The 23,808-nt window shown below is 37.5% G+C and overlaps 2 protein-coding genes across 2 annotated transcripts in view; both read left to right on the top strand.

Moving 5' to 3' along the window:
* The window catches only part of lin28b (lin-28 homolog B (C. elegans)), a 22,368-nt gene extending 6,851 nt beyond the window's left edge, over positions 1–15,517 (top strand). Inside the window, exons 3-4 of the mRNA XM_083534845.1 lie at positions 4,998–5,185; positions 8,792–15,517. Coding sequence (XP_083390971.1) covers positions 4,998–5,185; positions 8,792–9,026 — 423 coding nt within the window. The 3' untranslated portion in view covers positions 9,027–15,517. The remainder of the gene's footprint in view (positions 1–4,997; positions 5,186–8,791) is intronic.
* LOC310722600 (uncharacterized protein) overlaps positions 1–23,808 on the top strand; it is a 1,041,764-nt gene that overhangs the window by 154,982 nt on the left and 862,974 nt on the right. The gene's annotated exons all lie outside the window — the stretch shown is intronic.

Consider the following 23,808-nt stretch of genomic DNA (forward strand, 5'->3'; position numbering starts at 1 on the left):
TTACTTTATTCCTCCTATCTCTTGTGCTTTTTCTTCATCTCCACTTTCTAAACACGTTGCATTCTTTACTTCTAATTTCACTACGGTCATTCCTCCGTCTCTGTGTCTCTGTCTCATCCAGGTTCCTCTCTTTTCCCCTACTCTGCTTAACTTCAAAACCAGAGGGTGAAAAGGGGGAGGAAAAAAACACTGCCTGAGTCACATGACCAGGTCCCGCCTTCCTTTAAGAAATTCCTCATGCCCATATAAGGAAATAAAGGCAGAATGATTAAGCAGACGTCGGAATGAATGGACTGAGGATTTCCACATTAATTTGTGAACTGGTGGCTGCACTTTAATCTGAAAACTGTTTTATAAGATTTAAGGAGAAATTTAATTTTAGGAATTTTTTTAAATAAAAGAATATAAAAATATAAAATAATATAATATAAATAGAATAGATATATAGATATATAATCTATATATAATATATAGAATATAAAAAATATATTTTTTATAATATTATTTTCACTTATTATTTACAGCCAAATCTGAAATAGTTAAATAATCTTGATTGTTAAACATTTTTCCTGCTTCATATCAGACATGAAAGATGAAACAGATTGTGCAAGAAAATATTGATTACAAACAATGAAATAATAAAATTAAATGTTTAACAAAATAAAAATAATACATATTTAAAATGTGAATACTGGTTTTTCTTTATATCCTGAACTGTAAAAAGATTTATGAATAAAAACAAATGTATTAAGTTATACTGCATTATTCATATTGCAGTTATGTGAGAAAAATAGTTTTTGATGATTTAGTTATTAAGAATGAAAGATTCATCATTTAGTTAGGAATTACTTTTTATTATTTAGTTTAATGTTGATTTAAACGACTCCTAAACATTCAAGAATGCACTATTTATTCAATCACACAGATTAAATAAAATTTAATGGATAAAAATTAAATAAATGTTTCATCACAATGTATTCGATAGTTAATTTTATAAAAACTTAACATAAGAAAAGTGATCTATAATAACCTTTTTTTTGTTTTGTTTTTAGGTTATTTTTAATATTAGCAAATTAACAATTTGACCTTGCATGAGCTGATAAATTATACAAAGACATTTTAAATCTTGAAAATAGAATAAGAATTAATACAAATCTATTGCTAAATTTTGCCATTATATTCTCATAAATCTGATACCAAACTGAAAAAAGTGCAAATTAGAGGATTTTTTTAAACTATACAAATAAAGTTATATATTTTTTTATTTATAGAAATATTTTAAACTTTAGTAAAATAACAGTCTCATGACCAGTTAAAAAGCAGCAACATCTTTGTAAGGAGAAAAGAGTATATATTTGATTTATAATATAGGTAACTATTGTTTTAATTAATTATTTTTAATTATTTGTAAAGTTTATTTGTAGTTGAAAAGGAGATTTTTATATTTATTTTTAGTTAACATACTTTTAAATAAAAAGAAAAAGCTGTAAATAATATTTTTTGGAGATGTTTTTATTTAATTTAGTATTTAAAGCATTCCAATATGAGACATTTGTTTATTTTAAATTTAATATACATTTTAATTACTTTTGTTTAGAATTGAGTCGCATTATTTTAAATAAAATAAAACTATAGATTTTATTGAATAAGAATAGACTTTTATCAATTTGTTAAAAATAATTTCAGGTTGTGAATTTTTTCTCACTGTGCCACCAAAGAAAGTTTTTCTCAATAAATATATTATTGGAATTGCTGTAAAACAGGACTTGAATCTAAAGCAGCACAAAAGATTTATACGGTACAGTATTGAATAAAGTCGCAAGTTCTTTTTTACCATTTCTTTTAAGTATGATGCAAAATGAAAAAAAAAAAAACATTTCCTAGTCAAACAAACTCCTTGACTTTTGTAACAATATAAATACTATGTGCTGTATTACAAACTTTGTAAGAAAAGAACGCAGACTGTGAAATCTTAAATTATTCTCGCAAACACTTTTTAAACTGCAGGTAACATGTGGGAGTTTTAATTACTGATTACTGAATAATATTGTTATTGTGTTTATAGTGTGTAGGACACCTTCTGTGCCTTGTTTTATTTTATTTGTGTGTGTGTGTGTGTGTGTGTGTGTGTGTGTGTGTGTGTGTGTGTGTGTGTGGTATACGCAAGAAAATAACCTGTACAGAGTTTGTGATGTTGGATCTTTACTCTAAAATCATAAAAACGGCTGAGGAAATAACACTTCAGTTTTAATGCTTGGGCCATGAACTGCAAGCTGATAGAAACAGAAACACACACACACACACACACACACACACACACACACACACACACACACACATACACATACACACTAAACCCAGAACAGAGTTTATATCCGGCGGCTACTGACGGTGTGTTGAGATTGATATATAGTGTGCTGGCAGATCAGGTGTGTGTGTGTGTTTGTGTGTGTGTGTGTGTGTGTGTGTGTGTGTGTGTTTCTGTTTCTATCAGCTTGCAGTTATAACACACACAGCGAGCTAATTTGGAACCACCAAAACTGTGTGTATTAATGTTTTGCTAGAGAGAGGGCACCAGAGAAGAGAGAATGGGGTGGGGAAATGGGTCAAAGGTCATTGGAAGGACGTAAGCTCCGGGCGCAGGGTTCGAGTGTCAGCAGAAAACTGGATTTTTCCCTCTCACTCACTCTCTCTTCTTCCTTCTTCCTGTTTTTAAAATGGAGCCACACATGTATATACCCCACCCCCATGACCTTTACCCCATGTTGACCCATGTTAATAAAATAAGAGAGAGAAGGAGAGAGAGAGAGAGAGAGAGAGAGAGAGAGAGAAATAGAGAGAAGGAGAGAGAGAGAGAGAGAGAAATAGAGAGAAGGAGAGAGAGAAATAGAGAGAGAGAGAGAAAGAGAGAGAGAGAGAGAGGGATAGAGAGAAAGAGAGAACGAGAGAGAGGGAGAGATAGATAGAGAGAAAAAGAGAACGAGAGAGAGAGAAAGAGAGAGAGGGGGATAGAAAGAGAGAGAGGGAGGGAGAGAGAGAGAGAGAGAGAAAGCGAGAGAGAGAGAGAAAGCGAGAGAGAGAGAGAGAGAGAGAGAGAGAGCGAGAGAGAGAGAGAGAGAGAGAGAGAGAGAGAGAGAGAGAGGGAGAGAGAGAGAGAGAGAGAAAGCAAGAGAGAGAGAGAGAGAGAGAGAAAGCGAGAGAGAGAAAGCGAGAGAGAGAGAGAGAGAGAGAGAGAGAGAGAGAGAGAGAGAGAGAGAAAGCGAGAGAGAGAGAGAGAGAGAGAGAGAGAGAGAGAGAGAGAGAAAGCGAGAGAGAGAGAGAGAGAGAGAGAGAGAAAGCGAGAGAGAGAGAAAGAGAGAGAGAGAGAGAGAGTTTGGTGTAGTATTAATAATGTAGTAACTGTACAATGCAGTGTGCAGTTTCTCAGATACATGGCAGTGTTTACTTAATAGTACTAACCCTCCGATAATGAACTTACACACACACACACACACACACACACACACACACACACACACACACACACATACACACACACACACACAAACTGTAGGAGAAAAGAAACAATTCAGGGAAAGTGGTAAAAATTGGTTTATTTACAAAAATTGTGACTGTTATTACATAAAAATCCATTATTTCCCAATAACACGACGTCCCAGAAGTGTTTCAAAACGAGTAAAAACGTGAGGAATTAAATAATGTCTTGTTCTCAATGAATATATAGTTACATTTAATCTTCCCATTAAAAAAATTTTTGTTCTCGTTTTCATTATAGCTGCTCTAAACAGTGGTTATCTAAATGTTGCTTTTTTTTTTTTCTTCTCTATTGATACTAATAAGGCAAAAAGCTAAAAAAACAGCTTTGTGAAAACCAATGAAAAGAGTAAAGTCTATCCTGAAGATGTAGAAGGTCCAGAAAACATACAGCTTTATAACAAATGATAAAACACCTCACAACACTCACCATATCATTTTCGAGTCCTTGCGAAGTTACGAGATACGGGTTACTATAGAAACGAGAACATTAGGACGAGTGCGTTTCCTCTGTACTCGTTTTGAAAGTTGCTTCGGTCGCTGCTTTAGCGCTGCTTAAGCCCCTTCACCATAACAATCCTGTTGACGTGAGTTAGCATGATGGAGCTGACGTGAGCGTATCGCTTCATCCTCATTCTCGCACTTCCCAATTCAATTCGGCTCAATAAGACGTGAGAGAAATACATTTTTGAATGAAGATATCCCCCTGCCGAATGCCAGGAGGTAACGTGTCTTCATGGAATCGATGTTACTCCTCTTTATACAAGGGGATTCAGATTCTTTTATAACTTCACTTCCTGTCTTTTCTGAAGAAACAACCAGCCTAAAGGTTGCACATGCAATACCAACACCAAATTCTCAAAAGTTATTTGACCTGAGAGGGTTTTTTTTAAATAGGATGATTTTATTTAGTTTGTTTTTGAAATTTATTTTTGTTTCTGGAGCAGCAGCTTATTCTCACATGTACGTGAATTGAAAGTGATCAATGTTAAAAATAGCATGTATGGAAAGAGGCTCCAGTGTCAGAGATACATGGGGGTTTTTTTTTTTAAACACGACATTTCCTTTGATTTTTTCTGAGCGAGAGAATAAAGAGAGACTGGTGCGTAAAACGACTGTTTACCTGTAATACGAGTGAGAACAAGAACCGACTTGTTTTGCGAACGTTCCACAACGGGGTAATTCATAAGAACAACTCCGCGCCATCACACCTCCTCATCGCAGACCCTTTTCCCTGAATATACCTTTATTTTAATTAGTAAATACAACTACAATAAAAAGTGCATTATGTGTGAAAAGTCCATAGATAATTATATATATAATAGATTGTAATAAAAATTCTAATATAATTCATAATGTAAGTTATACTAAAACTCTAGGCTTAGACTGGGTTTCTGATGTGATGCACGTTACACAATAACTTTACAGTGTAATAATTGTGTGTGTGTGTGTGTGTGTTACAGAGTAAACTGGTGATGGAGGGATTTCGGAGCCTGAGGGAAGGCGAGCATGTGGAGTTCACCTTTAAAAGGTCCAGTAAAGGGCTGGAGTCGCTCAGGGTAACGGGGCCCGGGGGCGGACCCTGCTCCGGCAGTGAGCGACGCCCTAAAGGCAAGGCCCCGCCCCCGAAACGCAAACCAAAGGGAGACCGGTGAGTCTGCACAGCATCATGGACTAGTTACCATCCATCACTGAAGATTCCTGGATAATTACTAATCACACATTTATACAATTCTGAGATTTATTGAAGTGATATATATTTCTCACGTGAACGATGCATAATAATACAAGAATAATTACTACCATTTTATTACTGCAGACACGTTACTGTCTGACCCAGAGAAATGTCTACTAATCCCCCCCACACACACACACACACACACACACACACACACACACACACACACACACTTACATAGCCTGTTTACAATGGGAATACCAACATGGATCCCTGAACCTTTGCAGGACTTTGCACATGCCTTCCTATAACATTACACTGCACACTGTCCACTTTACACGTGCACTCACATTTGCACTATCATAACGTTAGCTATATAACTTCAACGTTTTATTTATATCTTGTGTCTTTGCTTGTTGGATCCCGAGTAGGAATTTCATTAAATGGTGAAGCAGATTGTTTCCTGTCCATATGAAGATAAACTTCTGAATCTTGAATAGTAATATATAAAATATCAAGGAAATTTAAAGGGATTATTGTTATTTTTAGACAAATAGTCCAATATTAAAAAAAAACTTTTCTTTCTTTTTCTTTTCGGCTTCTCCCGTTAGGGGTCGCCACAGCGGATCCTCCGCACGTTTGATTTGGCACATGTTTTACGCTGGATGCCCTTCCTAATGCAACCCTCCCCAATTTATCCGGGCTTGGGACCGACACTAAGAGTGGCTGGGGATGGTTCCCTGACCGGGAATCGAACCCGGGTCGCAGCGGTGGGAGCGCTGCATCTTAACCACTAGACCACCAGGGGACCTTAAATAGTCCAATATTAAAATGTCTGATTTTAGAAATGAAAACGTTTGTCCTTCTGGACGTTTTGTTTATTTGCAGTGACGCCATTGATTGACTTGTTGGTCTGATACCAGTTGTCATGGTGATATTGTGGAACAATTAACAGTTAGATATGGGTTTGTCAGATTGAAACTGAGTTTGTGTGTGTGTGTGTGTGTGTGTGTGTGTGTGTGTGTGTGTTGTACATTGGTCAAGTAGATTTGTTCTGACATTTAAAAAAACAACATGCATGTTTTCTCTCAGAAAAATATGATATTATATTTGAAATATTTTAATGGTATTTTTATATAAATAAAATGTAGAATTGTGTAGAATTGTGCAGCATGTGAGAGTAAAACATGCTTTAGTGTAGCAGGTGATTCAGTTTTATTTGATGAGGCTGTGAATCAGAAGCCTGGCGCTCTGTACAGCATCTGTTACTGTGTGTGTGTGTGTGTGTGTGTGTGTGTGTGTGTGTGTGTGTGTGTGTGTATGTGTGTCTCTGAGTGCAGTTGGACTGGACTCGCCCAGAAATAGACACATGGTGGGTGTTGATGCTTCATCGTGTTTTCTCTCAATTTTATTTTCTGTTACTTTCTCACACACACACACACACACACACACACACACACACACACACACACACACACACACACACACACACACACACACACACACACACACCATTAATGCAGCATCTTATGGATAATAATATTATAAAAATAATAAGAAAAATAATAATAAAAAATAGATAAAATTGTGCACATTTCATACAAATTGTGTCCAAATGTTTCTTCAAAATCTTCCAAAAATAAGGAAAATTTTTCTTAAACATTATATTACGATATATAAATGTTTACGTTTGGGTTAAATTTGCTTACATGTTGCTTTATAACTTTAATTTTGCTGTTTGTGGGCGGGGCTGTGTTTGAATACAGATTCTGATGTCACAATATAATCTCGAGTGTAAATAAGACAATCATGTTGAAAATTATACATTCGATTTCATTGCTTTTTTTGAATGGAATATTGTGCGTAATTACAATTTATGATAAAAACAAAGACTCTTTGTTTTTTTTGTGTCAAAAACGAGAAGTTTGTACTTACCCTCGAGTCTTTGTTTTTATCATAAATTGTAATTAAGCACAATGTTCTATTCAAAAATTAACGTTTTTGACCCTCTGATTTGTTCCAGTGAACACTGCGCTTAGCTCGCAGTCTGATCGCGATGATCTGATGGTAACTTTATAGTCTGACAGTCTGCCGCTTAATAAATCTGCGAGAAATTGAAAATTGATGATTCTCTCAATCGTAGCCTATTAGCTGGTGAGTGAGGGCTAATGGTGCAGACATGTTCTAAGGAACTTTGTTGTAGTAAAATTATAGTATTGTTTTGTTTTTGATTCGTGAATAATAGTTAGCTGATATTGTATTTGCAGTAAGTGTTTTTTTTCCTCATCGGGTTAAATTTGATACAGTATTCATCTAAAATGGTCCGATTTTGTGCTTTCTGTTATATGTGCAGATAAAATGTCAGTGTTCAGGGTAAAGTGAGTTGAAACCTTTTGTACTTAAATATTTAGTAGTGACAGACTTCTCATGTGAGCGTTTTGAGGTTAACAATGTTGATCCTGCACTGCCCCCTTCAGGACAAAGCTGCTGTGCGAACACATTAATAACAACTGTACTGAAAATAATTGATTTTATGGCTTTAATAATAAAATCGCTATTACATAATTTAGTAAGTTAATAATTGAGTAAAATAATGTCATTAAATGCACTGCTGATTTTGACATGCAAAATGAAAAGTTGATGATTTGAACATCTGTTTAATAGAAATAAAGAAATAAACCATTTGATTGATAAATTCGAGTAAAATGCCAATTTAATAGACTATTATATCTTCACCATAATGTTAATATAACATTTTATTATTAAAACATCTGTAACATTTCTAACACTGTTGTTGCAACCTTCAAAAAATATATATATATTCCTTTATTAAAATTATAATACATCCAGATTATATTTGATAAATATTAGACTGTGTATTACAGGTTTTAATTATACTCCGTTAATTATTTTTTTCCTCAGTAGATCACTGAAAAAAATGTTAAACAGCACATGGAAAAAGAAAACGTTTTTTATTTACACGTGTATTTTTCTGTCTGTAATGTTCATTATTAATACAAGTTCCTAGTTATTAATAAACTCAACAAAACTGCAGGGAAATAAAGAATGAACATTTTATTTCTGTCCACACACACACACACACACACACACACACACACACACACACACACACACACACACACACACTCTCACACTCTCACACACACACACACACACATGGTCTATATTTAGATGATGATGTCACTCCCCATGTGCCGTGGCAACAGCAGGCTCCATGGTAACGCATATGAAGCAGAAGTGGCTGTATGTGAGCATCAATGTGCTTTATACATGGACTTTATATGTCTTTAATTTCTTCTAATACTGTGGAAATTTCACTTTTGTGACTGTTACTGCTTTGGCAGTTGTAAAGCACTTTCACTGGAGACTGCTTCTCTAAATGGTTCATAAATGTGTGTTTGTTTGTTAGCTGAGAAAGTCCCAGTGAAGGAGCTGTTACTAAAGAAATAATAACGTTCATAACAAATCCAGACTCATTCTCTCTCTCTCTCTCTCTCTCTCTCTCTCTCTCTCTCTCTCTCTCTCTCTCTCTCTCTCTGTGTGTGTGTGTGTGTGCAGGTGTTATAACTGTGGAGGTCTGGACCACCATGCTAAAGAGTGCAGTTTGCCACCTCAGCCAAAGAAATGCCACTACTGTCAGAGTGTGACCCACATGGTGGCCCAGTGTCCCCACAGGGGGGCAGCATCACCCAGCAGCTTTCAGGATCCCCGTCTGCCCCGAGACGACACCCACTCTTCATCTCCGGAGGACACGCCTCCCACCTCTCAGCGCAGGAGGACGCCTCGAGACTGACTGCAGACTCTGACCTTTGACCTCATTCTGAGAGAGCCTGGATCCAGCATCATCTACCTCACACGCTCGAGGAACAAGGGAGGTCCTCGCTTCCTGCGCAGCTATGGCTATGGCAACAGCCATGTGTGTGTGTGTGTGTGTGTGTGTGTGTGTGTGTGTATGAGAAGACCTTGACTTTTTGCCCTCTATGCAACTATTGCACAGGTTATCAGGGGGTAACTGAGTGTGTGTGTGTGTGTGTGTGTGTGTGTGTGAAGTGGAAGATCAAAATCCGTAGTCATCATTACGTAAACCTCATGCCGTCTTCAAGCTGCTATTTTCGATCAAACTGCTATCACGAGTTATGGAGTTACAATCAACGTTTTTCTTTTTAAACATGGACATTCCCTGTTTAAAAACTCAAATCAATCCGCTTTAATGAACCAGGCTGCTCGTGAGCATCGACCAAAAGCACGGGCTACACACTAATGCTAATGCTGCAGCTACAGAACAACCAATTGGAACAATTTATCGCCGAGTCATCAGTAAAACACTGGTCGATTTGAAAACATGGGGGAAAAAAAAACCCAATATATTTTATCCGGTATTTTTTTGGTTTTTGGTTTTACACTCGTTTGGTTCAAAGTTTGTCAACATGGAAATTGTTGTGATCACATGACAATCACACAGCAACGTTTTCTTTTCACCTAAAGTGCGTTTTAACATGAAATCGGTTTGAAGTATCCACTTACACCGAAACCGGAGCGAATCGGAAAAAGACGAACATATATAAAAATAAGATGCGTTTTTTTCAATATCGTCTGTGCTTTGCAAATGCAGTTCATTTCAAAGTTGCTGAATTCACAATCATTCTTCTGCATTTAAAGAAATCAGGTGGAACTAATTAATCGTTTAAATTGAAATTAATTGAATCCTTTTAATACTAGTTAAATTACTCGGCTTTGAGCTTTAATCTGTGAACAAAGCCAAAGTGTGTGTGAATGTGCGGAGGTTGTGTGAGTTTCTCTCGAGGATTATTGGTGAATTCCAGCTGTTCCAAACTCATGGCTTTACATAGACATAAACATCTAAAGGCGTTAGATCAATAGTGTGGGGTTGTTTTGTTGCATGGTGACCAACAGTACCGACAGTACCGACACTTAAACCTTAATATATGTCCTTAAAAAATTATATGAAAGTATCAGAAATATGTATATAAACGCTAGATTACTGAAATTGTTTCTTTTCTAGCTGTGGCATTGAGTCATTCAGTCTCGGCCGAGACATGATCACAGACCCATTTCAATTGAATTCATGGCTGGAGACTGGCGTTAATATAAATGAACAGAGAACATAAATATGACTCCTCACTAGCATGATAGTTACCTAACGTTTTCCATTGATCCATCGCTCTTGTCCACACGTTTACGGAAAATGTTGCCTTTTTTTATTTCAGTCACACAAATAAGGATTGAAATGAGCACAGCAGCCCAGTAGGTGGCGATTGTCATAAATCGTTCAGTCCAGCGCCTCAAGAATAACGGGATTTGCGTAAATGCAGTCTTCAAGCAGCACAACAATCCTTCACATGAATCTTACTGTCAGGCCGAACTCCACCACAGCGATCATGCTAAGGGCTAAAAGTGACATTTAATGGCACAATATCGGAAATGTCCGCACGCAAAGGAACCACGTTTCAGTCCGACCTTTTTCTAAATGTTTACATTTCAACACCTTTTTATTAGTGACTCACAAACCCCTAGATAAACTGCTCTGTCTGTAGATGTGTGGAGACTGGGACTGCTTCCTTTAGTCAGGACATGGAACTGATCATGCGTGACACTAAGACAGACCATTGTCTGATGATGACAGTCAGCCGGTTGCACCTGTACGTCTGCTTTGAATCATTTACTCTCGAACTCTCGGCCAATGGGATTTCATACATGAAGTAGCTTTTTAGAACTGGACTGTTATGACGTGTGTGAAGGAGCTTCAATGTCAGTCTCAATAACGATACTCTGACTCGTCATGAACGCTATCCTGTCTCTCTTAACATGGGGCCCATAGTGAGGAGTGTGTGTGTGTGTGTGTGTGTGTGTGTGTGTGTGTGTGCAGTTTCACCCAGAGAGAGAAACACAGTGCTGATTTTCATAATCACTTGAACTGGCACAAAAAAAAAACGTGTGCGACTGCGACACCTCTCCTCTGACCACACTGAATGTGAAAAGCTCTTAAACTCGCAGCTGGTTCCATAAACCTTTTTTTTTTTTTTGGGAAAACATTTTGTGTCGACAAATCCAACATTTACACACAGCATACCGTATTTTCCAGAATATAAGACGCGGGCGACTTGATGCGCTAATATGTTTATTTTTGTTGTATTTATTAATTCTTTTTCTGCCGTTAGCTTTGCGCTACCATATAAATACTAATAACGTTTACAAAACTCACTAATGGAATTCCATCATCAAAGGAATCCAGTGAATAGGAGCGTTAGCAAACTAGAAGGACATTTATGAAATCACACACACTATCTATCTCTTTGACGTGCTGGACACCTCAGATACCTCGCTTTTCATCAAAGCACTATACTATCACACGTTTTGAGAGGAAGCTCACAAGACTTGTATTTGGCTTGAGTCTGGAAGTAATCTTGGATAGCTTGTTACTGTTTTTACCCCTGTTTGTGTCCAATTAGTATTTTTCTCAAAAGTCTTTGTTGTGACATTAAAGCGAATTTGTTCTGCGCTCTAGCTAGCTTACATCGTGTTCAGATATTGTTAAACGTCTGGTACATTCGGTCACAAGATTTAGAGAGAGGATATTTGAATAGCATTTTAGTATTTCAAGAATGGACGAGACCAACTAGAGCCTAGGAGTTATAGTGATTAGCTAACAATTGTTTATGTTTTCAACATTTTTAAAATTACATTTATGTGAACTAGCTAGCTAAAGTTATTTCTCGGCCCTAGTTAGCTATTAATCTTGCAAGCTGTTGCTTGACTGACATGAAAGAACCATTCGATTAAGTTCAAACTTGCAAACTAATATTTATCTCCTACATCAGGTAGCTTGCAATTCGCCAAATAATATGGCGAAAATGATTTTTCTTTAACTCCAGACTCCAGAGCGACTTCTGGAAAATACGGTATACGTTCTGGTTTTATAAAGTATAAATCAGCTCTATTTTGGTATAGATGTTTATACCAAAGATGACAACTGTGCTGAAGTCATGTTAAGTGTGGAAGTTCTGCGTCAATCTCGCAAAACATGAAACAAACTGAAGGTCTGACACTGACGTGGCACGCAGTGTATCGACTGCACGATTATTATGTTTTCTCTGTGTGCATGCGTGCGTTCTATTTAATCGATCGAAGAAAAAACAAAACACAAAAAAAACTGCAATCCAAGAGAGAGCACAGTTATATTATACTGCCTATTTTTTTACCCACAATTCCTCTCAGGATGAACTTCTCTCAGGGAACGAATGGAGTAACTGAACTGATCGTATTCTCTTGGGAAGACTGTGCCGTTTTCTTCAACGCAAAACCTCATCACTGTTGATTTTCCACACATGCAGTACAACAACGTGCTGATCTATTAACAACTACCTCTTTGAGTTTTACATAGTCATGCGTTTGTTTCATTCGTTTGTTTATTTTTGTTTCATGGGGTTTTTGCTTTTTGTTTTCTGTGTCATATATGAATGTTTTATTTCTATGGTAATACGTTTGTTTACAGCAAAAGCCTACCTCATTTTCTCTGTTCATCTCGGCCTGTATGAGGTCAGCGTTTGAGGTTCTGTCCTGATGTTCTGAGTTTGTGGAAAGAAAATCAGACAGAACGCCGTATTCATCTCTGATAATATCAGGCTTTAGCAATTTTGCAGTTTATACATGGAATAGTGATGTGTGTTAGTGTAAAGCTGGGCATACACTACACGGATTCTAAAAATTAAACAAACTAACAAACGTAATGTTTTATAAAAAACAAAATCCTAATCTGTATGAAATTAACACAATTTGAAAAAAAATTATCGTCAATAACTGACTATGCGATAACGAAGCATTATAGAATCATAGAATCATAGGATGCTCCTATCTCCATGTATTGATTCTCCATTCTGGCACAGTAGAATGCTGTCAAGAATTCAAAGCATCAAAAGCATTGAAAATGCACGTGTTTAAATGTAATTTACTAAATGTTTTACCAATTTTAATAATTTTTTTTTTTTGCGTTCAGAATTTGGAGTCATGCTGCATTTCCATTGTAGCTAATAAAATTCAGATCTGCCATTATATTATTATATTTCAATTCGATGATGAACATATTTAAAACAAAGCACACATTTCATAGCATTTAATATACCATACTATAACTAATCAGATCTCTTTCACAACTCACTTTTAAAAATACTGATACAGTATAATGTTCAGCTTGAATGGAGAAGAAAATGTTACGCTATAGGAAGAATTTTCCTTATTATTGCTCTGCACTTGTTTAACTTTTAATCGAATGTATTTAGATAAAGGCAGGAAAAGACTAAAAACTTAGCAAAACTATCGATGAACTACATCCGTTTCTGATAACTCCAATTCTGCTAATTACAACTAATAGCTAACAATAAAATATGATGAACATATGAAAATATTGATGATGTAGGTTAAGAGAATGAAACATAGTGTTAATCAGTGCTGTTTTGAGTAATTAATTTACAATTCTTTTGGAAAAACATTAAACTAGCAAGCTAACATCTTGACTAGCAACACTACTGCTTCACTGTTTACAGCGAGACTAAATCACTGAGACACAATGAACATTTGGCAATTTTACAAGTGAAATTTTTGCTGAGAGCAACAAATATTTTTAGATCTTTTTTTTTTTTTTGATGATTTGCTATTTTTGGATAAAAAAAAAAAGGGATAAAAAAACAAAAGGCTAACAGTCCTATAGTGTTTGTCCAGGTAAACACTTTAGTGGAAGTGTATTAACACTGATTGTCCATCATGTAATTTACTCCACATGAACATCTCAGCGTTAGAATCATTTATAAAACATTTTTCTGATTTAACTGTTTTTCAAGTATGAAAGTATTAATTGACACTGAAGGTATAGAAACTAACTCAGTCGTTTAGGAAGTGCCAGTAAGTACAGAATTGTTTTTATCTTTGTCACTGGAGTGCCTGTTCTCATTGCCATCAATGAAGTAGTATAGTGTTAAAACTGCCTTTAAAAAAAAGTCTAAAATCTTAGGCATTCTTGGAAATAGCCTTTAGTTGTAAGCTGTTCATATTAATACCCAAAAATAACTGTTTAGGCATGAGCCGACTCAAAGCGTTTACTTCAGTTCATCCTAATTTTATAATCTTTTATCATAATTTCTCATGTTATTATTATTTTTAGATTATTTATACATTTATCAGTACTTGTACCTTTTGTTTATTTTTGTCACACAGATGACTATTTAGACAAACGAAGCTAGTCAACTGACTCTAATGAAATGTAGAGAAATCGACAATACTTTAAAGGATACATGATATTAACAATATTTTAGCGTAAGGGTGTATTGTTTAATTGTTTATCAGGACATGTTAATAATCATGTAGTCTTGTACTAAAAGTTCATCTACATTCATGTACATTTGATTTCAGCTGCTTTTTTCAGAGGAGGAGTTGAAATACACCGGTGTTACATTCATTAAATTATTAAAACATAAATTTTACGTTATTAAAACATTATTAAACAAACATTACGCATGTGTTGCGTCGAAAGTTGGTTTCCTCAGTTTATTGCTGGATAGAAGAGCATTAATGCAATAAATCATGTTCGGGCCTCCTTGTCAACATTTTGGAATACAGCTTGTTCCCTTTGAATGTTTCCGACAATGAAATCTTAAGCATTTTTAGAGTAAACTCTAAACTGTAAGGTTTCATTTTTGGGTTTTCTTTAAAATAGATTTGTGGAATCTTAACCTGTTCTCTGTGTAACAGTAAAACTACAAGTTTAATACAAAATTATTTGTTGATCAAAACCCCATTCTAACTACCAGTTTTGTTTCTTTGTTCTTGAAAGCATTTTTTCTCCATTTAAAACCCCAATAGTCATTTTGTCTGTGTTTTAAGCATTGAAGGATTTTGAACTCAAATGTCACTTCTTATCCCACTTCTGCTTTAAAAGTCTGTATAAAACTTATGAGGGAGTTTTCTGGTATTGACTGATCTGAATAAAGTAGCGATGAGAAACTAATTTGGACCTAGATGAAAGTGTACTTTCACCATATGAACCCCAATGAACTCAGTGAACTCTTTTGCCCTCTCAGAGCTCATATTGTAACATTCACTCACCTTCATATTCCTGTTCAATTAAATTAAATTAATCCTGTCTTTCTTTGTCTGTTATTTTCAAAGCATATCACTCATTGTATCCTTATTATCTGGTCTGTCAATTCTAGTTGAACTATGTTACTTTTGAAGATTAATTGATTGAAATTAAACCAGCTATATCAATGCTAATACACCGTGTATTGATTTGTTTGTCAGATAATTGAAAGGGTCTCCGTTTGGACTGCTAACGAATCTTAATATTTGATCACATGAATGATCACAGTTCTCAATCATGACCAATTCTGTAAGGAGCAACATTTTGAGTTATTTTTCTAATGCACTATAGCTTGATTTTTGTAGTGCATGTTTTAGCCATTAATTCATTTTTATTTCATTGATTGTCATTTGGAAAATTTTACTGCGCAATGTGAAACACTATGTTGCGATCAATCAGTATAATTATGATAAGTCTGGGTCACTTTTAGAGGTAGATAAGAAACTATTTGTGATAAAACTAATCAAGGTTGTGATTCCCATCTCAAATTTTAATCTCTACAGATCAAACTTTTAGTACAATAAAATAGGGTTAAGGGGTTAGAGTTAGGGGTTAGAGTTAAGAGGTTAGGGTTAGGGGGTTAGAGTTAAGGGGTTAGAGTTAGGGGGTTAGAGTTAAGGGGTTAGAGTTAAGGGGTTAGAGTTAGGGGGTTTGGAGGTTAGAGTTAAGGGGTTAGAGTTACGGGGTTATGGTTGGGGGGTTAGAGTTAGGGGGTTATGGTTGGGGGGTTAGAGTTAGGAGGTTAGGGTTAAGGGGGTTAGATTTAGGGGGTTAGGGTTAAGGTTAGGGGGTTAGAGTTAGGAGGTTAGAGTTAATGGGTTAGAGTTAAAGGGTTAGAGTTAGGGGGTTAGAGTTAGGGGGTTAAGGGGTTAGAGTTAGGGGGTAAGGGGTTTACAGTTAAGGGGTTAGAGTTACGGGGTTTGGGGGTTAGAGTTAAGGGGTTAGTGGGTTAGAGTTAAGGGGTTAGAGTTAGGTGGTTAGAGTTAGGGGGTTATGGTTGGGGGGTTAGAGTTAGGAGGTTAGGGTTAAGGGGGTTATGAATAAGGGGGTTTAGGTTAGGGGGTTAGGGTTAAGGGGGTTAGAGTTAATCAAATCAAATAAAATTTTATTTGTCACATACACATACATACAGAGTACGACATGCGGTGACTGTCCGGCATTAGGGAATAGGATGGGGAGAAAAATAAAACAAGGAAAAAGAAGGCAGATAAATAAAGAGTATAAACTAAGATGTAAAATATATAAAGATATATATGAGGAAAAGTGTATATACAAGGTATACTTATGACAGTAAACAATAATCACATTAGGTGGTTGATGTGATTGTCCTTAAAGTGACCGTGTGGGGTATGGTGTGGTATAAAGTGACCATGTGCGGTATGGTGTGGTATAAAGTGACCATGTGCGGTGTGGTGTGGTATAAAGTGACCGTGTGCGGTGTGGTATAAAGTGACTGTGTGTGGTGTGGTATAAAGTGACCGTGTGCGGTGTGGTATAAAGTGACCGTGTGTGGTGTGGTATAAAGTGACCGTGTGCGGTGTGGTATAAAGTGACCGTGTGCGGTGTGGTATAAAGTGACCGTGTGCGGTGTGGTATAAAGTGACTGTGTGTGGTGTGGTATAAAGTGACCGTGTGCGGTCCGTGTGCGGTGTGGTACAAAGCACTTTTGTACGTCGCTCTGGATAAGGGCGTCTGCTAAATGCCGCAAATGTAAATGTAAATGTAAATGTGTGGTATAAAGTGACCATGTGCGGTATGGTGTGGTATAAAGTGCACTGTGCTGTGCAAGTCCACAGTTAAAGTGACAGTCCAGAGATTAAAGTGTCATGGTGCGAAAAGAAAAATATTTGCAGAAAAGGGTGGCAATGGAGAGAATGGACTAGTTCTAGGTCCTGGGTATTTCCTGGTTTAAACTCTGAATGGCCTGCGGGAAGAAGCTCCTCCCCATTATCTCTGTGTTCACTTTCAGGGAGCGGAAGGGTTTCCCTGAACTCAACAAAGAAAAGAGTCCATTATTGGGATGGCTGAGGTCCTTTATAATCTTCCTGGCTCTGGTCCGGCACCGCGTGCTGTAGATGTCCTGCAGGTTAGGGAGCTCAGTGTGGATGGTACATTCACCTGAGTGCACCACCCTCTGGAGGGCTCGCCTGTCCTGCATGGTGCTGTTCCCAAACAAGAAGTGATGCTACCCGTCAGAACGCTCTCAATGGTGCAGGTGTAGAAAGTCTTTAGCACCCGAGAGGGAAGTTTAAAGTCCCTTAAGAGTCTCAGATGGTAAAGACACTGCCGGGCTTCTTCACCAAGGTGTTGGTGTGACAGGAACACCTGTGTGATGTAAACACCTAGGTACCGGAAACTGTCCACTCTCTCCACTGGGGTCCCGTTGATGTTTAGCGGTTGGTATGACCGCTCCTGCTTATCAACTCCTTAGTCTTGCTGACGTTCAGGAGAAGGTTGTTCTCCTGACACCATCTCTCCAGGTTTTTAACCTCCTGTAGGTAGGCCATCTCGTCGTTGTTGGAGATCAGGCCCACCACAATAGTGTCTTCAGCAAACTTGATGATGGTGGTGGAGTTGGAAGTGGCCACACAGTCGTATGTGTACAGTGAGTACAGCTCAGAACACAACCCTGGGGAGCTCCAGTGCTGAGAGGGAGGGTGGATGAGGTGTGTTTAACAACCCATACAGCTTGTGGTCTGTCTGTCTGGAAGTTAGAGATTGGCACAGCGGCAGGCTGAGTCCCAGGACCTCCAACTTAGAGGTGAGTGTGGAGGGAATTATTGTGTTAAATGCTAAACTGTAGTCCACAAACAACATCTTTGTATAATTCCCTTTTCTGTAGTCCAGGTGGCTCATCGTAGTGTGGAGGAGATGAGCAATGGCGTCCTCAGTAGAACGGTTCTGGCAGTACGCGATCTGTAGAGGATCCACTGTGTCTGGTAGTGATGCAGAGGGTTAAGATGGTTTCACTGTGAATACTTTTTGCACTGTGTAATAAACAAATGCCAAAATGTTTCAGTATGATACGATTTAACACCACACCTGAAGGCATTGGGAAGGAAAATAAATAAATAACGTAAAGTGAAATAAAATAACATAAAATAAGAAATCCACAATATTACATTGACATAAAAATGGTTTACAACATTTACAACAATCTTTAATACAAAGGTTGTTGGACAACCTGTATGAACAAGTTTAAACCGGTTAACATGCAAGGTAATTGATTAAGAAATATATAAATAACAAATAAGTAGGTGCTCTGAGAGATGATTCTGGTGAGATTTTCACACTTATTTATCCCCAATACAACTAAATATCCATTTTAGCAAACTTTTGTCTTTTTACCATTTCATGACACAGTATTTCCACCAGGTGGCGGTAAATATTTTCTACATTTCTTAAGATTAGTGGTTTATTTACTCCAAACACACTTACTTCAACTGATCTGCTAATAAAGTGCTAAGCCTGAGGTGTGTGCTGGAGAGGGGGCTTCATTCTGGACTGGAGGTTCTCCAGGTCCAGAGCAGTGGAAGAGAAAAATGCCAGTAAATGTGGGAACATGAATGACAGGTCGGAGAGAGCGAAAGAGAGATACAGAGAGTAGGAGAGAATAAAGAAATGTTATATATTATAAGTTATTAGTACCTAATCGTAAGTGTGTTTAATTAAATCTACTTACAAACGAGGCAGGATATGAGTGATATATTTGTTGGTGTAATTAATGCATCCACATCTTGTGGGTTGAAGGCTGATTTTCCACCAACTGAACAGCAGCACACGTAAACAACAAGGCATGACAATGAACTGAATCATTCAGGATCCTTATGAATATTCAGAAGTGTATTAATCAGATAACGTAATGGCAACAGCAGCAACAACACAAACAAAGAGTTAATTGATTGGCTTTGAACGTGATGCACCCAATCAGTTATGGTGTCCATCAATCCCACAACTCTGGGCTATGCTCACAGGGTTACTAAAGGCACACACACACACACACACACACACACACACACACACACACACACACACACACACACACACACACACACACACACACACACACACACACACACACACACACACACACACACTCATCTTAAAGTGGCACAGCAAATGAAGAGACAGGGCCCTGATGGGACAGGAGCAACAGAAAAACGACCCTGGGTAAAACAAACAACTGCAGCAAAAAAAAAAAACGAATCAGAGTGAGAGATGGAGAGAGTGACGGATGAGGAAGTGCACTGGCCAGCAGCAAACGCACAGAGATGATTAATACGGCCAGAAATAATTGCATTTCATTAAGATTGATGAGACACCATTTAACCTCATCTCTCTCTTCTCTTTTTCACTACCCTTTCTCTCTCTCTCTCTCTCTCTCTCTCTCTCTCTCTCTCTCTCTCTCTCTCTCTCTCTCTCTCTCTCTCTCTCTTTCTCTCCCTCTCCTTCTTCCCTACAGCATTCATCCTTTGCGATTCCGAGAGCATCTCTATAGCAACATCAGCCCATGATGAAGTGTCTGTTATCTCAGCAGCCAATCAAAATGAGCGATACACATATGCACAGACAAACACACCCCAGTGGTTATTATTCCTCCTGGTCAATGAGGTGTCAGAATATGGAAATGACACAGAAAGGTGATTATGATTCTAAGCGCATAACTGTTACACTAATTTTTTATTACTGAGAAAGATCTGTTATTAAAGGAACCTCTCAGAGGGGCCAGAAAAATCACATTTACACAAACGTAATCAGTCAGACAAAACATGTTTAGTGTCTGACTTCTGTTTCTTTAATTTCACACTGGAGCTATGAGGCAGTAATGAACTGTGGAGTCGTGCTACTATTACGGGCGAAGCCGAAAGCTACAGCATATTCAATGATGGCCGATCTCGAGTGCGTATTTTTTCGAAAACAGTTTTTAAAGTGAAACTTTTCTCGAGTTTGTAAAAGACGCAGACAAAATGTACAATAGTACAAAGATTTTAGCTGTAATGTACATGCGAAAAGTATAAAGCACTAAATTAAACAGAACAGAGTACAGCCTGATGAAAGTGATATCTGCCATCTTCCACATACATGAGCTCATAGATGGCCATGATAGATAGATAGATAGATAGATAGATAGATAGATAGATAGATAGATAGATAGATAGATAGATAGATAGATAGATAGATAGATAGATAGATAGATAGATAGATGCATTTATTTGTCAAATATACACTGCAGCACAGTAAAATTATTTCTTTCTTTGCATATCCAAGCTGGTTAGGAAGGTGGGGTTAGAGTGTACAGTCACCCATTACACAGCCCCAGGGTCGCAGACTGGCAGTACTGGTGCTTGAATCCCCGACCAGTAACCCAAAGCTTTAACTGTCACTTACCCCATAATGAGAACAGCATACGGAGACTCTGACATTTCATCTACACCGAGAGCACAGCAAGTTTTGTGTCTTGGCTCCAGGCTATGTATAGCTGTTGCATCATCATATTTTTCTTTGTATTCTCCATTTTGTAATGGTTTATCTAATAACCTGGTCACAGTAAGTTTTTTTGAGAACAAGTAGTGTGCTTTTCATATTGATTCACAAGTCTATCAGAGCAGAGAATCTATAAAGAGTGTATCACTCAATGCTGGAATGTTACACAGGTGTTGGACACGCTTGAAGACTTGACTGCTCCATTATATCTGTTGGTCTTGTTGTGTCTGGTCATTACTAATTATACTACCTTATATTTAAAAATACAGTTGTGTCTACAATGTGTTCCCCCAGTACTCACTAAAACACAGACAATAAATAGTTCATAGTGGAGCGTTCTAATGGAAGTTGCATTTTTTAAGCAACAACAGCAAGTAACACAAACATCACAAACTCCTTTAGAAATCCTGTAAACTAATTTTATTTGTATTTATGAAAGTTCTCCGTGTTTGGCTTTATGGGCATTTTCTTTTTTTTCTGTATATGGACTTTGAAGAATTCATCAACTAAAAAGTGGACTGCAAATTTCTCTTTTGTTGTTCTTGTTTTGTGTGTGAAGTAAATTTTACGACCAGAAAAATATAAATAGAGGCATAAAATGAAGAAACTCGACATCCTCCATGTTCTTCTGAAGCATATTTTTGTTATAGGGACATCGACATAACCACACTTGTGAAAGTGTATTAATATAATCAATATAATACTCATTTATATGTAATGTCTCCAAAACTGAGTTATGCATATGATACATGCACTGATTAGTTAGAGAAAGGAGTAAAGAAAGAAAACATGGCGGCAGCATGATTAGTCACATGACCCCAGAGCCCAGGCTCTAACTCTGTCTCAATCCAGACAGGTGGCTACAGAAGGTAAGAGACTTTATACTGGGAAATAAACTATACACACATTACCAGTGCTCTGATACACAAACATATGCAGCAAAAGATATTCCAAATCAATACATCAAAATATTATTTTTGTTGCTGTAGGAATGAAGATTTGTGTGTGTGTGTGTGTGTGTGTGTGTGTGTGTGTGTGTGTGTGTGTGTATGTGTGTGTGTTTTCCCAAACAGCCAGAGACACAAAGGCCAATGTGATCTTGCTAGATCAGTTCACCTTTGTTACTTCTGTTTAGATCACACACACACACACACACACACACACACACACACACACACACACACACACACACACACACACACACACACACACACACACACACACACACAGCTTTATAGCAGATTAGAAAGGAAAGCACACTGAGAAAAAAGTAACATGGCCAAGGTTATTAAAAAAAAAGGGATGTAGCCAAGCAAGATGGCGTGCTCGTGGCCCCGGGGCATCATGGGAGATAAATGGTTGACCCGAGCTGTGTCAGGCCTGGATTGATGCTACTATCAGCACTGCGCTCGCCCAATGATTTCCCTCTCGCTGATAAAGTGTGTTATCTAGTTAGTGGCGCGAGGGCCTGAGGCCGCAGGCGAAACCAAGGTCAATCTCTGAGGACGATCTTTGTTGGGCTAAATGAGGAGCGCGCGAGCTCGGGGAAGGGAGGAGGGCGAATCAAAAAGCAGCTGGGAGGTCTAAAGGATAAGATAAGCTAAATTACTTCTCTTTAGCAGGACGGGCCTGAGGGCTGCAGGATCTGAGCAGGGAAACATTGTGTGTTTGTGTGTGCTCTGTCCGAGGCTACACCTGAACATCCCACACTTTTTTCTTCCCACTGTCACACTCTTTCCGAAATTTTGACACATACAAAATGCACAAAATGCACCCCCCCCCACACACACACACACTCACACACACACAAACAATCATTTTCATACACATTTGATCATTTCCATTAATCAATAATACAGTTACAATCTTCAGCACAACTGGACCAGACAGTGCTGCATGGCCTTCATCCCATTCAGAGCAGAGTAGTGCGGATTTATAGAGGAGTTTTAAGGATTTGAAGGATATCTTGATCTATGTGTGGATGTATGGATGGATAGATGAGTAGATAGATGGCCAGGTGCATGGCAAGAAGGATGCAGTTACTTTAAGTTGACTACTTACTGTTCCCTGTTTTATACATGAAATACATATAAATAATTTGTGTGTGAATGGAAATGATGGATGAGTGAATAAACGACTGGATAAATGATTGACTGCAATCACTTTCTGGTTTTATATAAGCAGTTTTATATATTTAGTCATATTTTTTATATATTTATATTTTCATATATTAGGATGAACTCAATACAATATATTACCTACTATATACAGTATACAGATGGATGGATGGATGGATGGATGAATGGATGGATAGACAGAGCTTTTGGATGAATGCAATTACTTAGTAAAATACGTAATATGCTTACAGATATATAAGTAAATAATTTGAAAATATAACATGAGCACGCTGGCACATTAGTGGATAGACAGATGGGCGGATGGATGGATGGACGGATATCCAGATCGATATATGGATGAATTGATGAATGGATGGATGGGTGGATGGATGGATAGATGAATGAATGGATAGATAGACAGATGGATGGATTGATGAATGAATGGATGGATGAGTGAATGGATGGAGGACAACATGTAGGCAGTAACTTCAGTCACTTCTTGATTGCAGTTTTATGTTTTTAATCATTTATATGTATAGCTTGAAGGAGGAATTAATACACTTTACTACCTCCTGTTTTATATAGATGGATGAGTAGACATCATACTTGTCACATGTACATTACAGCATAGTGAAATTATTTCATTGCATATACCAGCAGCGTTAGGAAGCTAGATTCAGAGCGCAGGGTCAACTATAATACAGTGGCCCTGGAGCACAGAGGGTTAAGGGCTTTGCTCAAGGGCCTTTAGATTGTGTGTGTTTTTATAAACATTTGGATAAACAGAGCTTAATGAACAGATAGATAATGGATTTTTCAATTAT

The sequence above is a fragment of the Silurus aristotelis genome, assembly GCF_946808225.1.
Source record: "Silurus aristotelis genome assembly, chromosome: 29".
Classification (NCBI taxonomy): domain Eukaryota; kingdom Metazoa; phylum Chordata; class Actinopteri; order Siluriformes; family Siluridae; genus Silurus; species Silurus aristotelis.